The 13,432-nt window shown below is 41.8% G+C and overlaps 1 protein-coding gene across 2 annotated transcripts in view; it reads left to right on the top strand.

Moving 5' to 3' along the window:
- Positions 1-8,483, top strand: part of CARD11 (caspase recruitment domain family member 11) — a 171,864-nt gene extending 163,381 nt beyond the window's left edge. For both annotated transcript variants that reach the window (XM_073546655.1, XM_073546656.1), the window contains exons 23-24: positions 193-308; positions 526-8,483. In XM_073546655.1, coding sequence (XP_073402756.1) covers positions 193-308; positions 526-721 — 312 coding nt within the window. In that variant the 3' untranslated portion in view covers positions 722-8,483. The remainder of the gene's footprint in view (positions 1-192; positions 309-525) is intronic.
- The last annotated feature ends 4,949 nt before the right edge of the window (positions 8,484-13,432 follow it).

Raw genomic sequence — 13,432 nt, 5'->3', positions numbered from 1 at the left:
AACAGGTAGTTTATATCACCAACCATTCCCATTTTATTTAGGTGTATCCATATACATGGCCCACCCTGTAGACCAGAGGCCTTTACAGTGTGGGAGCAAGACTTTTACAAAGAGAACATTCGTGCTGCTCTTTAAGCATTTTCATCTACCAGTACATATAATGTGAGTCATTATCATTGTGTTCTTTTTTAGAATATGCACTGTTTGCTTGATATTGGATTGCAATGTACAAAGGACTTAATTAAAGCAAGAATGTTCCCCATCATTCTTTTCATCAAAATGCCCGAGAAGAACATGAAAAAGTTCAGGTATTGTTATTCATAATGAATTTTATTGAAATACTGATAATGGTAATGTCTTATGCTGCGCCTTTGTCCCACATATACAGTCAGTATGTCTTACTCATAAAACAAGACTTTGAAAACTGATTAATGCCTACGTAAAGCAAAGCTTTATTCTAACTGTAAAATGTAACAATTGCTATTAATAGCTGTAATAAGTGCACATTATGGTCATCTCCTGCAGAAGGCTGTTGTCAAAGCAGGAGAATGAAGAGGAGTTTCTACGTGCCTGTCGCCAGAAAGAGAAGGAGCTGGAGGCCCTTCCGTGTCTCTACGCAACAATAGAGGCCGACACATGGAACACCATTGATGATCTCATCCGTGTTATCAAGGACAGAATCGCTGAGGAGCAAAGGAAGACTATTTGGATAGATGATTAATTTTTTTTTAAAGGCTTATATTCCCTTACCATAATTATAATTAGCTGCCAATGTAAATCCATGTGTCAAACTCTGAATTGTAATATTCCCATAGTACATGGTTTCGGTTATTTTGGTCTATATGGGTAATAGATGCTGGATTTCCGAGTTGAGAAAGACTGCTGTCAGCTATACAAGGTCTCTAAACACCTGCGTACCATAGACCTCCTGTTCTCTTATTAGCCAGTGTGTGACCAGTTTGGCAGATCTGTCGTTCTCGCGCAGTAGTCACAATGAACAGTGCTCAACCTCCCGCCTTAACAATGACGTAGTAATGGATGACACTGTGGGTGTCTGCAGAAGAGAATAAGTTTCATTCCACAAAGGTTTTTTTTAAATAGAACATGGTTATTACTAGTAAATATCGCTTCCTAGGAGAAGCCATCTATAGTGTCCTCGTTGAAGAGTCACTACATCTCCATTTGTTTCCATTTTTTAGCTCACCTTCAGCCAACTTTATGGTTTATTGTTTATATCCCATACATCTTGTCAGCCGAGCTATTCTACCTACAGAACCCCAGCTAGAGACTCCTTTACAGTCTCAAGATGGATAAATCGCTGCACAATTTCTCATTCCTAATATTTTTCACACTTGTATGCACTATCCTGAGATTCTCCTGTAGACAAATATGTTACATCATGTGCGGATACTGGCCCCGCACAGGATCAGTGTACTGCAGGAGAGCAATAGGTCATATTATGTAGTCATTTATTCCAGAATTCTGGAAATTCCAACTCCTTCTCCTCAGGCTATTGTTACAAGTCAATAAGATTACTGATTCTGTGTGGAGCCTGTAATGAGTGCTCCCTGCTGTCATCTCCAGTCACTGTACACTTGCCATGAATCACAGGCCACATCCCCATGACATCATGATTCAGCGCACACGTCTCAGCTACTGGCGGAGTCCTGTAAAGCATACACAGGAAATCTCTGCACTCTGTGCGGACTATAGTAGGAGGTAATGAGCTGGAGGTCACATCACCACATGGAACAGAGCAGAATGTTAACAGCACGTAATTATAAAGTTTCTTCATTTCTGATAAGCTTTACAATGCTCTACTACGACAACTCCTTCTTGATCAAAATATTTGGCCCTCATAAAATAATAAAGCCTATGCTCACTTCCCATGCTAGCGCCGCTCCCAAGGTGTCAGCACTCATTCTCCAAGGGCTTTCGTGCGGTTGTTGTGACACGTGACTTCGGCGTACAATCAGCGCTGACGTCACTGTCCTCACCTTTGGACAAATTGAACATGAAGAGGAAGTCTGAGCTGCAACTAAACTCGGACGTCCTCTTCCTACTCAATTTGACAGGAGGTGGGGACAGTAATGCCATCGCTGATTCGATGCCAGCGTCACGTGTCACAACAACAGCACGGGATGCCCAGGAGACCGCGTGCCAACACCGCGGGAACAGCACAGGAGGGGAGTATAAGTTTATTATTTTATGGCGGCCAAGCGAGGGGTATGAGAAGAAGTTGTCCAAGTAGTGGACAACTTCTTTAATTGGTTTTTAATTTTTACATCTATGTAGCTGTATAAAGCGTTGTTTTTTGAGCGTCAAAATGTACATTTTTAGGCCTGATTTTGGGGTATAAGTTATCATTTTATTTATAATGTGCACAGGAATCAGACTTTATCACAGGACAGCCCTGGAAGGTTTGGTTATAGTCTTGGGCTTCCTTTGGTCTGCTCCATGACAAAAGAGTGGGTTCAGCAGTTTCACAAAGTAGATATTTTTGTAAGGTTTGCACTTTTAGTTGTCCATATGGCTAGAGAATGTATCCTGTTAATAAAAAAAATATGAGATATAGTAATATAAAAGCATACATTAATATAAATAATCAAGAGATGAAATGTTGTAGAAATATTTTTTGTGTGAATTTAATGGAAATGGATTTAAAATGGGTGTTTTGCCTGTGCTGCTTAGGTGACGGAGTACTACCCTGCAGTCCGATAGACTAGGGTGGTCTTGGTCTGCTGCAATCTAATTTTGTGCAATAATGAAGAACAAGATTTCATTGTTCTTTCAAGGTAAAAAAAATCATACAAAGCCTAATGTATAAAGGCCACATATGACCTTCCTAGATGTATTCCATAAGCAGTGGGTTGCGAAAGTATTCCCCCCTTGCAGAGGGGTTGCTAGGGGTTCAGTTGGGGGGGGGGGGACATCTGAATAGGCCCCTAACCCCTGATTAACTATGGTGGTGCACTTTAACCCCTTCACTTAGGAAGTTATAAGGGTTAAAAATTGACCAGCGATTTCTCATTTTTGCAACACCATTCTATTTTTAGGGACCACATCACATTTGAAGCCACTTTGAGGGGTCTATATGATAGAAAATAACCAAAAGTGACACCATTCTAAAAACTGCACCCCTTAAGGTGCTCAAAACTACATTTAAGAAGTTTATTAACCCTTTAGGTGCGTCACAGGAATTTTTTGAATATTTAAAAAAAAAATGAACATTTAACTTTTTTTCACAAAAAAAATACTTCAGGTTCAATTTTTTTTATTTTACCAAGGGTAACAGGAGAAATTGGACTGCAAAAGTTAATGTGCAATTTGTCTTGAGTACGCTGATACCCGATATGTGGGGGGGAATCACTGTTTCGGCGCATGGCAGACCTCAGTAGGGAAGGAGCGCCGTTTGACTTCTTCAATGCAAAATTGGCTGGAATTCAGATCAGACGCCATGTCGCGTTTGGAGAGCCCCTGATGTACCTAAACAGTGGAAACCCCCCCAAGTGACCCCATTTTGGAAACTAGACCCCCCAAGGAACTTATCTAGATATGTGGTGAGAACTTTGAACCCACAAGGGCTTCACAGAAGTTTATAACGTACAGCGGTACAATTTAAAAATCATATTTTTTCCACAAAAATGATCTTTTCACCCCCAATTTTTATTTTTCCAAGGGTAACAGGACCCTAAAAGTTATTGTGCAATTTGTCCTGAGTACGCTGATACCCCATATGCGGGTGTAAATGACTATTTGGGCGCATAGCAGAGCTTGGAAGGGAAGCAGCGCCATTTAACGTTTTTGGCTAGAATTGAGATCGGACACCATGTCGCGATTGGAAAACCCCTGATGTACCAAAACAGTGGAAACCCCCCACAAATGACACCATTTTGGAATCTAGACCCCCCCCAAGGAACTTATCTAGATGTGTGGTGAGCACTTTGAACCCCCCAGTGCTTCACAGAAGTTTATAACGCCCGGGCGTGAAAATAAAAAAATCGTATTTTTTCCACAAACATCATCTTTTAGTCCCCATTTTTTTTATTTTCCCAAGGGTAACAGGAGAAATTGGACCCCAAAAGTTGTTGTCCAATTTGTCCTGAGTACGCTGACACCCCATATGTGGGAGAAAACTACTGTATGGGGACACGTCGGGGCTCGGAAGGGAAGTAGTGACGTTTTGGAATGCAGACTTTGATGGAATGGTCTGCGGGTGTCATGTTGCCTTTGGAGAGCCCCTAATGTACCTAAACAGTGGAAACCCCCAACAAATGACCCCATTTTGGAAACTAGACCCCCTAAGGCACTTATCTAGATGTGTGGTGAGCACTTTGAACCCCCCAGTTCTTCACAGAAGTTTATAACGACCAGGCGTGAATATAAAAATATGGTATTTTTTCAACAAACATCATCTTTTAGTCCCCATTTTTTTTATTTTCCCAAGGGTAACAGGAGAAATTGGACCCTAAAAGTTGTTGTCCAATTTGTCCTGAGTACGCTGATACCTCATATGTGGGAGAAAACTACTGTATGGGCACACGTCCGGGCTCGGAAGGGAAGTAGTGACGTTTTGGAATGCAGACTTTGATGGATTGGTCTGCGGGTGTCATGTGCGTTTGGAGAGCCCCTGATGTACCTAAACTATTGAAACTTCCCACAAGTGACCCCATTTTGGAAACTAGACCCCCCACGGAACTTATCTAGATGTGTGGTGAGCAGTTTGAACCCCCAAGTGCTTCACAGAAGTTTATAACGCCTGGGCGTGAAAATAAAAAAATCATTTTTTTCCGCAAAAATGATATTTTTGCCCCCAATTTTTTATTTTCCTAAGGGTAACAGGAGAAATTGGACCCCAAAAGTTGTTTTGTAATTTGTCCTGAGTAGGCTGATACCCTATATGTGGGGGTAAAACACTGTTTGGGCGCATGGCAGAGCTTGGAAGGGAAGGAGCACCATTTGCCTTTTTCAACGCAGAATTGGCTGGAATTGAGATCAGACGCCATGTTGCATTTGGAGAGCACCTGATGTGCCCAAACAGTGGAAACCCCCCAATTATAACTCCAACTCATCCCCAACACACCCCTAACCCTAATCTCAGCCCTAACCCTAGCCCTAACCCTAGCCCTAACCCTAATGGGAAAATGGAAATAAATACATTTTCTTTTAGTTTTATTATTTTTCTCTAACTAAGGGGGTGATAACGGGGGGTTTGATTTACTATATATGGCGGTTTTTATGTTTGGCGGCTGTCACACGCTAAAAGACGCTTTTTATTGTAAAAAGTTTTTGCATCACCACATATTGAGAGCTATAATTTTTCCGTATTTTGACCCACCGAGTCATGTGAGGTCTTATTTTTTGCGGGACGAGTTGACGTTTTTATTGGTACCATTTTCGGGCACGTGACATTTTTTGATCGCTTTTTATTCCGATTTTTGGGACGCAGAATGAACAAAAACCAGCGTTTCATGAATTTCTTTTGGGGGGGGGTGCGCTTACACCGTTCCGCGTGCGGTAAAATTGATAAAGCGGTTTTATTCTTAGGGTCAGTGTGGTTACAGCGATACCTCATTTAGGTCTTTTTTTATGTTTTGTCGGTTTTTTGCAATGAAAACAATTTTATATAAAAAATAATTATTTTTGCATCGCTTTATTCTGCGAGCTATAACTTTTTTATTTTTTAGTGGATGACGCTGTATGGCAGCTCGTTTTTTGCAGGACAAGATGACGTTTTCAGCGGTACCATAGATATTTATATGCGTCTTTTTATCGCGCGTTATTGCACTTTTTGTTCGGCGGTATGATAATAAATCATTATTTTTTGCTTCGTTTTTTATTTTTATTTTTTAAGGGGTTCGCTAAAGGGGTTAACTAATGGGACAGTTTTATAGGGCGGGTCGCTACGGAGGCGGCGATAGCAAATATGTGTACTTTTATTGTTTTTTTTATTTTGAAAAAATGGATTTATTGGGGAATATTTTTTTTTTTTTTTTACTAATTTATTTAGCGATTTTTTTTAAAATTATTTTTAACACTTTTTTTTTTTACTTTATTACCTTGTCCCAGGTGGGACATCACTGTCCTGTGACAGATCAGCAATCTGTCACAGGCAGTTCTGCAGACTTCCTCATGCCTGCACTTTGCAGGCAGTGAGGAAGTCAGCTCCCTACAGGCCCCCGTCGCCATCTTGGATCCGGGGGCCTGTAGGGAAAGAGACCCACGCAGCAGCGCTGCACATTGCGCTGCTGTGGGGGGCTCAGGGAAGCACGGAGGGAGCTCCCTCCCTGCCGATGCTTCCCTTTAACCCCCGGTACAACGCAATCACGTTTGATCGCGGTGTACAAGGGGTTAACGTGTCGGGGGCGGTCCGTGACCGCCCCTGACACATTGTGCCAGGTGTCAGCTGTGATAATCAGCTGACACCCGGCTCACCACGTGGGCGCTGCTGATCGCTGTGACGTAATATTCCGTCCATGGTATCCAGGGTCACATGGACGGAATATTACGTCCATTGTAGGTAAGGGGTTAATTGTGGGTATGGGGAAACCTCAACAGATGACCCTACTACAACTGAAAAAAAAATCTCCGCAAAGACCAACACTGATATTACTGCCATTCGGTAGATACCAGTCCTGCAGAACATATAAGTGATTACGGTACAGCTCCTTCTTATGGAGTAGTTCACTTTTCCTGTATTGTCCATCTGATCGAGACTGACATGACAACTTCTTCCAGTCAGGACTTGGCTGCAGAGATTACAACAAAGATACATTTGACTTCTCCCATTTCCAGCACAGTTCTCATCTTTTCAAATCTGCACAAACGCCTCAATCTGCTGATACCCCAATATTTAGCCACCGATGCTGTATATACCCCTATTACTGCACCCTTTGTGTAGTACAAAAGCAATCCTCATACTGCCGCACATAATAATGCCACCACTGTGCCTCGTACATAATAATTCATCCACAGTATCCACCACACTGTATAAATGCACCCACAGTTTGTCACAAACATTAGCTCCCACACTGTATTTAGGTCCCTACACAGTATAATGGCCCTTGCATTAACTCCATCACGGTATAATGTCCCCACATTAGTTCCCATGCTGTATAATGGCCCTTCAAATTAATTCCCATGCTGTATAATGTCCCCCGCATTAGCTCCCACGCTGTTGATTCTGGCCTCTGTTTGTTCCTTTCTGTGGGATGCAACTTGCACAGCCCTGATATATATGACAAAGAGCTAAAGAGATGAAAATAGAAACAGCCAGTAGGTGCGTATAAAGGCCAGCATATGGGTATAGCTCCCTGAATGTATCCAGATAACCCTAAAAGGAATACTCTCGTCTGGACAAGACCCCAAAGAGGGAAACAGAAAGGAGGGAATCAGAAGAAAGATGGGGAGGTAGGTTACAAATGTAAAGAAGAGAGTGCGCCCTCTGGTACGTCTTCTCTTCCCCCCCCTCCTTCTCCCCCTTCGGAGGTCTTGTTAGTCAGACTGAGCAACTGTCCACAGTGGTGGCCTTAATAGAAGAGTGGGCAGAAAAGGCTTTCCTTACACACAAAAATTGAAAGGCTCATTTTGAGTTTGCCAAAAGAAATGCGGAAGCCTCCCCAAATGTATGTATGCTGTGGTCAAATAAGACCCAAATTGAACTTTTTGGCCACCAAGGTAAACGCTGTGCCTTGAGTCAAACCAACACAGCTCATCACCCCAAGAACACCATCCCCACAGTGAAACATGGTGGCATCATTAGTCTGTGGGGATGTTTTTTGGCAACAGGGAAAATGCTCCGAGTCAAGGGGAACATGGATTGTGCAAAAACAGGACCATTTTTGAGCAAAACCTGTTTGTCAGTCAGTGATTCGAGATTGGGATGGAGGTTCAAGTGGTTTAAGGGGAAACTTGTAAATGTTGTGGAGTAGCCTAGTCAAAGACCAGCATTAATCCTATTGAGAATCTGTGGTCAGACTTGAAGATTGATGGTTTCCTCTGATAAACAGCAAACTTGAAGGAGCTGGATCAGTTTTGCCTTTCGGAATAGGCAAAAATCCCAAAGGCAAGTTGTGGCAAGCTCAGAGACTTATCCAAAGTGACTTGCAGATGTAATTGCCACAAAAGGAGGCTCCACAAAGTACTGACTTTAGGGGGAGAGAGTAGTTATGCACACTGAAGTTTGCAATTATTTTGTCCCATTTGTTTGTTTCACAATAAAAAGAAACCCAAATGTTCACAGTTGTAGATGTGTTCTCTACATGAACAGACGAAAACCCTATAAAAAAAAAAAAAAGGCAAACAAAATAAGTGAAATTCCAATTGTGAGGAAGCAGAACAAAAACTGCCAAGGAGGTGAATACTTTCGCAAGCCATGACATTTACCATATTTGATACTAGTAATTATGTGGCATACAGTAGGATATGTAATGCAAAATTAACAACTTAACCGAAATAAAGAACATTTTTGTTTTGTGGCGTTAGGAATTTTTTTTCATTTTTGTATTGGTTCTATGAATTTCATTTAATAATTTTTATTCATATAGCGCCAACATAATCCGCAGCACTTTAGAATTAAGCAGTGACTTACAGTTAGGTCCATATATATTTGGACAGAGACATTTTCCTAATTTTGGTTCTAGACATTACCACAATGAATTTTAAACAAAACAATTCAGATGCAGTTGAAGTTCAGACTTTCAGCTTTCATTTGAGGGTATCCACATTAAAATTGGATGAAGGGTTTAGGAGTTTCAGCTCCTTAACATGTGCCACCCTGTTTTTAATGGGACCAAAAGTAATTGGACAATTGACTCCAAGGCTATTTCATGCACAGGTGTGGGCAATCCCTTTGTTATGTCATTCTCAATTAAGCAGATAAAAGGCCTGGAGTTGATTTGAGGTGTGGTGCTTGCATTTGGAAGGTTTTGCTGTGAAGGAAACATTCGGTCAAAGGAGCTCTCCATGCAGGTGAAACAAGCCATCCTTAAGGCCTGTTTCACACTTCCGTACTTTGACGTCAGTCAAAATCCGTCACTTTTAGAAAAAAACAGATCCGCCCCTTTTTTGACGGATCCGTTTTTTCCCCCAGACTTACACTCCCGGGCGGAGGAGACGGACTCTGAAACGTTTTTTTCAGAGCGACAGTCCACTATTTTGTATTGTGCATGCCTGGCAGACTTGCTCTAGCAGGGATTTTAACCCTGAATACCGTTCAGGAAAGGCTGGGGAGGGGGGGGGAAGAATTCTCTCTCACTGTCTCTCGTTTTTCCGGCCCGTGGTTGCTTTAAATTTCACCTCTTCTCGGCTGCAGCGGATCCGTATACATAATGGATCCAGCGGCATCAGTTTGGCCCATGATGGAGACGGATCCGTTTTTTCGACGCCTGGCGGATTTTGACTGACCTTGAAAGACGGAAATGTGAAACAGTCCTATATTGCAAAAACAGAAAAAAACCCATCCGAGAAATTGCTACCTCCAGGAGGTAGGCGTTTCAATATCCAAATCTATCATAAAGCGCATAAAGAGAAGACTGCATGAAAGTAAATACAGGGGGTCCACTGTACGGTGCAAGCTACTCAGAAGCATCAAGAATAAAAAGGCTAGACTGGACTTTGCTAAAAAAAAAAAAAAAAAATATGAATCTAAAAAAGCCAGCACAGTTCTGGAAGAACATTCTTTGGACAGATGAAACCAAGATCAACCTCTACCAGAATGATGGAAAGAGAAAAGTATGGCGAAGGCGTGGTACAGCTCATGATCCAAAGCATACCACATCATCTGTAAAACACGGCGGAGGCAGTGTGATGGCTTGGGCATGCATGGCTGCCAGTGGCACTGGGTCACTAGTGTTTATTGATGATGTGACACAGGACAGAAGCAGCCGAATGAATTCTGAGGTATTCAGAGCCACACTGTGTGCTCAGATCCAGCCAAATGCAGCCAAACTGATTGGTCGTCGTTTCATACTACAGATGGACAATGACCCAAAACATAAAGCCAAAGCAACCCAGGAATTTATTAAAGCAAAGAAGTGGAATATTCTTGAATGGCCAAGTCAGTCACCTGATCTCAACCCAATTGAGCATGCATTTCAATTGTTAAAGACTAAACTTCAGACAGAAAGGTCCACAAACAAACAGCAACTGAAAACCACCGCAGTGAAGGCCTGGCAGAGCATCAAAAAGGAGGAAAAACAGTGTCTGGTGATGTCCATGAGTTCAAGACTTCAGGCAGTCATTGTCAACAAAGGGTTTTCAACCAAGTACTAGAAATGAACATTTTATTTACAATTATTTAATCTGTCCAATTACTTTTGGTCCCTTTAAAAACAGGGTGCCACATGTTAAGGAGCTGAAACTCCTAAACCCTTCATCCAATTTTAATGTGGATAGCCTCAAATGAAAGCTGAAAGTCTGAACTTCAACTGCATCTGAATGGTTTTGTTTAAAATTCATTGTGGTAATGTCTAGAACCAAAATTAGAAAAATGTTGTCTCTGTCCAAATATATATGGACCTAACTGTATACAGACACATGCAATACAAGATAAGACAATTACAGTAGGAGGGAAGGCTTGGCTCGTAACTTTGCAAAGGGGACACAATAGGTGAAAAGTGCGCATTATTTCTTGTCCAGTAATTATAATAAATAGGGATTTTACTATAAAGTTGCTGTCACACACATTATGCAATGGGAAAATTCACTTGGCAGTTTATACTCCAGAGATGCTCTTCACACTCGTAAGAGAAAAGTGTTAACCATTTTAAAGCCTATGGACATTTCTAATTGTGCATCTAGTCTTAGAGCACGTACAAATATTTATGTCGGTGCATACAAAAAAATCCAATACTGTACGCTATGTTAAGCCTTTAGTTTTGGCTCTACACGTTTAATATCTCGGTACAGCACGACAAGCATTTTCTTTGAAGAGCAGAATAAATCATCTGGTCGAACATGCGCTCTGCAGCTCCAATCAAAGTCCATGGCACTGATGAAAATAGAAAATTTCATAGCCAACACACAAAATGACTAAAGCTGCATTAAACTCTTCCTGGCTGTGGTCTTGTAGCCAGGGGAATTCTAGGGATACAAAACGTCTAATTTGGAGATCAGTAGGGGTGCAACACAAGTCAATCAATTATCACCTTTGCCAAGGGTGGGAAACCTCCAGCCAGTGGCTTCCTTTTCTGTGTTCGGGCCAGTGGCCGTGTGCTTTTAATTACTCCCGACACTGCGAAAATGCATACGAAGCATTCAATACAGAACACTGCAGTGCGTGAAGACGCTGACGTACCTTGGATTCAGCGCGCTCTGTGCTCCAGTACCACAGATGAGGACAGCCTCAGCCCCTCCAGACACGTATATATGCCCCCAGCCCCGTGATGTATACAGTGCCTTGCGAAAGTATTCGGCTCCCTGGAACTTTTCAACCTTTTCCCACATATCATGCTTCAAACATTAAGCTACCAATTGTAAAATTTTGGTGAAGATTCAACAAGTGTGAAACAATTGTGAAGTTGAACGAAATTTATTGGTTATTTTAAATTTTTGTGGAAATTCAAAAACTGAGAAGTGGGGCGTGCAATATTATTCGGCCCCTTTAACTTAATACTTTGTTGCGCCACCTTTTGCTGCGATTACAGCTGCAAGTCGTTTGGGGTATGTCTCTATCAGTTTTGTACATCGAGAGACTGAAATTCTTGCCCATTCTTCCTTGGCAAACAGCTCGAGCTCAGTGAGGTTTGATGGAGATCGTTTGTGAACAGCAGTTTTCAGCTCTTTCCACAGATTCTCGATTGGATTGAGGTCTGAACTGTGACTTGGCCATTCTAACACCTGGATACGTTTATTTGTGAAACATTACATTGTAGATTTTGCTTTATGTTTGGGATCATTGTCTTGTTGGAAGACAAATCTCCGTCCCAGTCTCAGGTCTTTTGCAGACTCAAACAGGTTTTCTTCAAGAATGGTGCTGTATTTGGCTTCATCCATCTTCCCATCAAATTTTAAACTTCTTCCCTGTCCCTGCCAAATAAAAGCAGGCCCAAACCATGATGCTGCCACCACCATGTTTGACAGTGGGGATGGTGTGTTCAGGGTGATGAGCTGTGTCGCCTTTATGCCAAACATATCGTTTGGCATTGTTGCCAGAAAGTTCGATTTTGGTTTCATCTGACCAGAGCACCTTCTTCCAAATGTTTGGTGTGTCTCCCCAGTGGCTTGTTGCAAACTTTAAACACTTTTTATGGATATCTTTGAGAAATGGCTTTCTTTTTGCCACTCTTCCATAAAGGCCAGATTTGTGCAGTGTACGACAGATTGTTGTCCTATGGACAGACTGTCCCACCTCAGCTGTAGATCTCTGCAGTTCATCCAGAGTGATCATGGGCCTCTTGGCTGCATCTCTGATCAGTCTTCTCCTTGTTTGAGATGTAAGTTTAGAGGGACGGCCGAGTCTTGGTAGATTTACAGTGGTATGATACTCTTTCCATTTCAATATGATCGCTTGCACATTGCTCCTTGGGATGTTTAAAGTTTTGAAAATCATTTTGAATTCAAATCCAGCTTTAAACTTCTCCACAACAGTATCATGGACCTGCCTGTTGTGTTCCTTGGTCTTCTTGATGCTCTCTGTGCTTCAAACAGAACCCTGGGACTATCACAGAGCAGTTGCATTTATACGGAGACTTGATTACACACAGGTAGATTATATTTATCATTAGTCATTTAGGACAACATTGGATCATTCAGAGATCCACAATGAACTTCTGGAGTGAGTTTGCTGCACTGAAAGTAAAGGGGCCGAATAATATTGCACGCCCCACTTTTCAGTTTTTACATTTCCACAAAAACTTAAAATAACCAATCAATTTCGTTCAACTTCACAAATGCGTTCCACTTGTTGTTGATTCTTCACCAAAAATTTACATTCGGTATCTTTATGTTTGAAGCATGATATCTGGGAAAAGGTTGTAAAGTTCCAGGGGGCCGAATACTTTCGCAAGTCACTGTATATGCCCCCAGCCCCGTCCAGTGAAGTATAGCATGCCCCCAGCCCCATCCAATGATGTATATATATACCCCAGCCCTGTCCAGTGATGTATATATGCCTCCTGTGTCTCTTGTATTCAGAACTTACTACTGCAAGTTCTTTACAAAATTCATCACCAAGAATTAACTCCAGTCAACCCAAGCCTGGGAAAGCATTGCGACTATTAACATCATCACTACCACCTAACATCACACCAAAGAGAAGCAGCTCCAGACATCACATTGGGGGAGCAAATGGTTTGAAATTCATTGTCATATTTGGTCAAAGTGATAATTCTTTACGTCCTGTGAATGATGGTATAAATATCCAAATGAGCCACGCTAGAAGAAAAAAAAAAAACAAGCAAACATCAAAAGCACACTAATCAGCATTTTTCCT

Source organism: Dendrobates tinctorius, unplaced genomic scaffold (genome assembly GCF_039654945.1).
Source record: "Dendrobates tinctorius isolate UK_male_01 unplaced genomic scaffold, ASM3965494v1 ptg000150l, whole genome shotgun sequence".
Taxonomy (NCBI): domain Eukaryota; kingdom Metazoa; phylum Chordata; class Amphibia; order Anura; family Dendrobatidae; genus Dendrobates; species Dendrobates tinctorius.
Note: the sequence above shows the minus strand (reverse complement) of the source record. Positions and strands in the feature narration are given on the sequence as shown.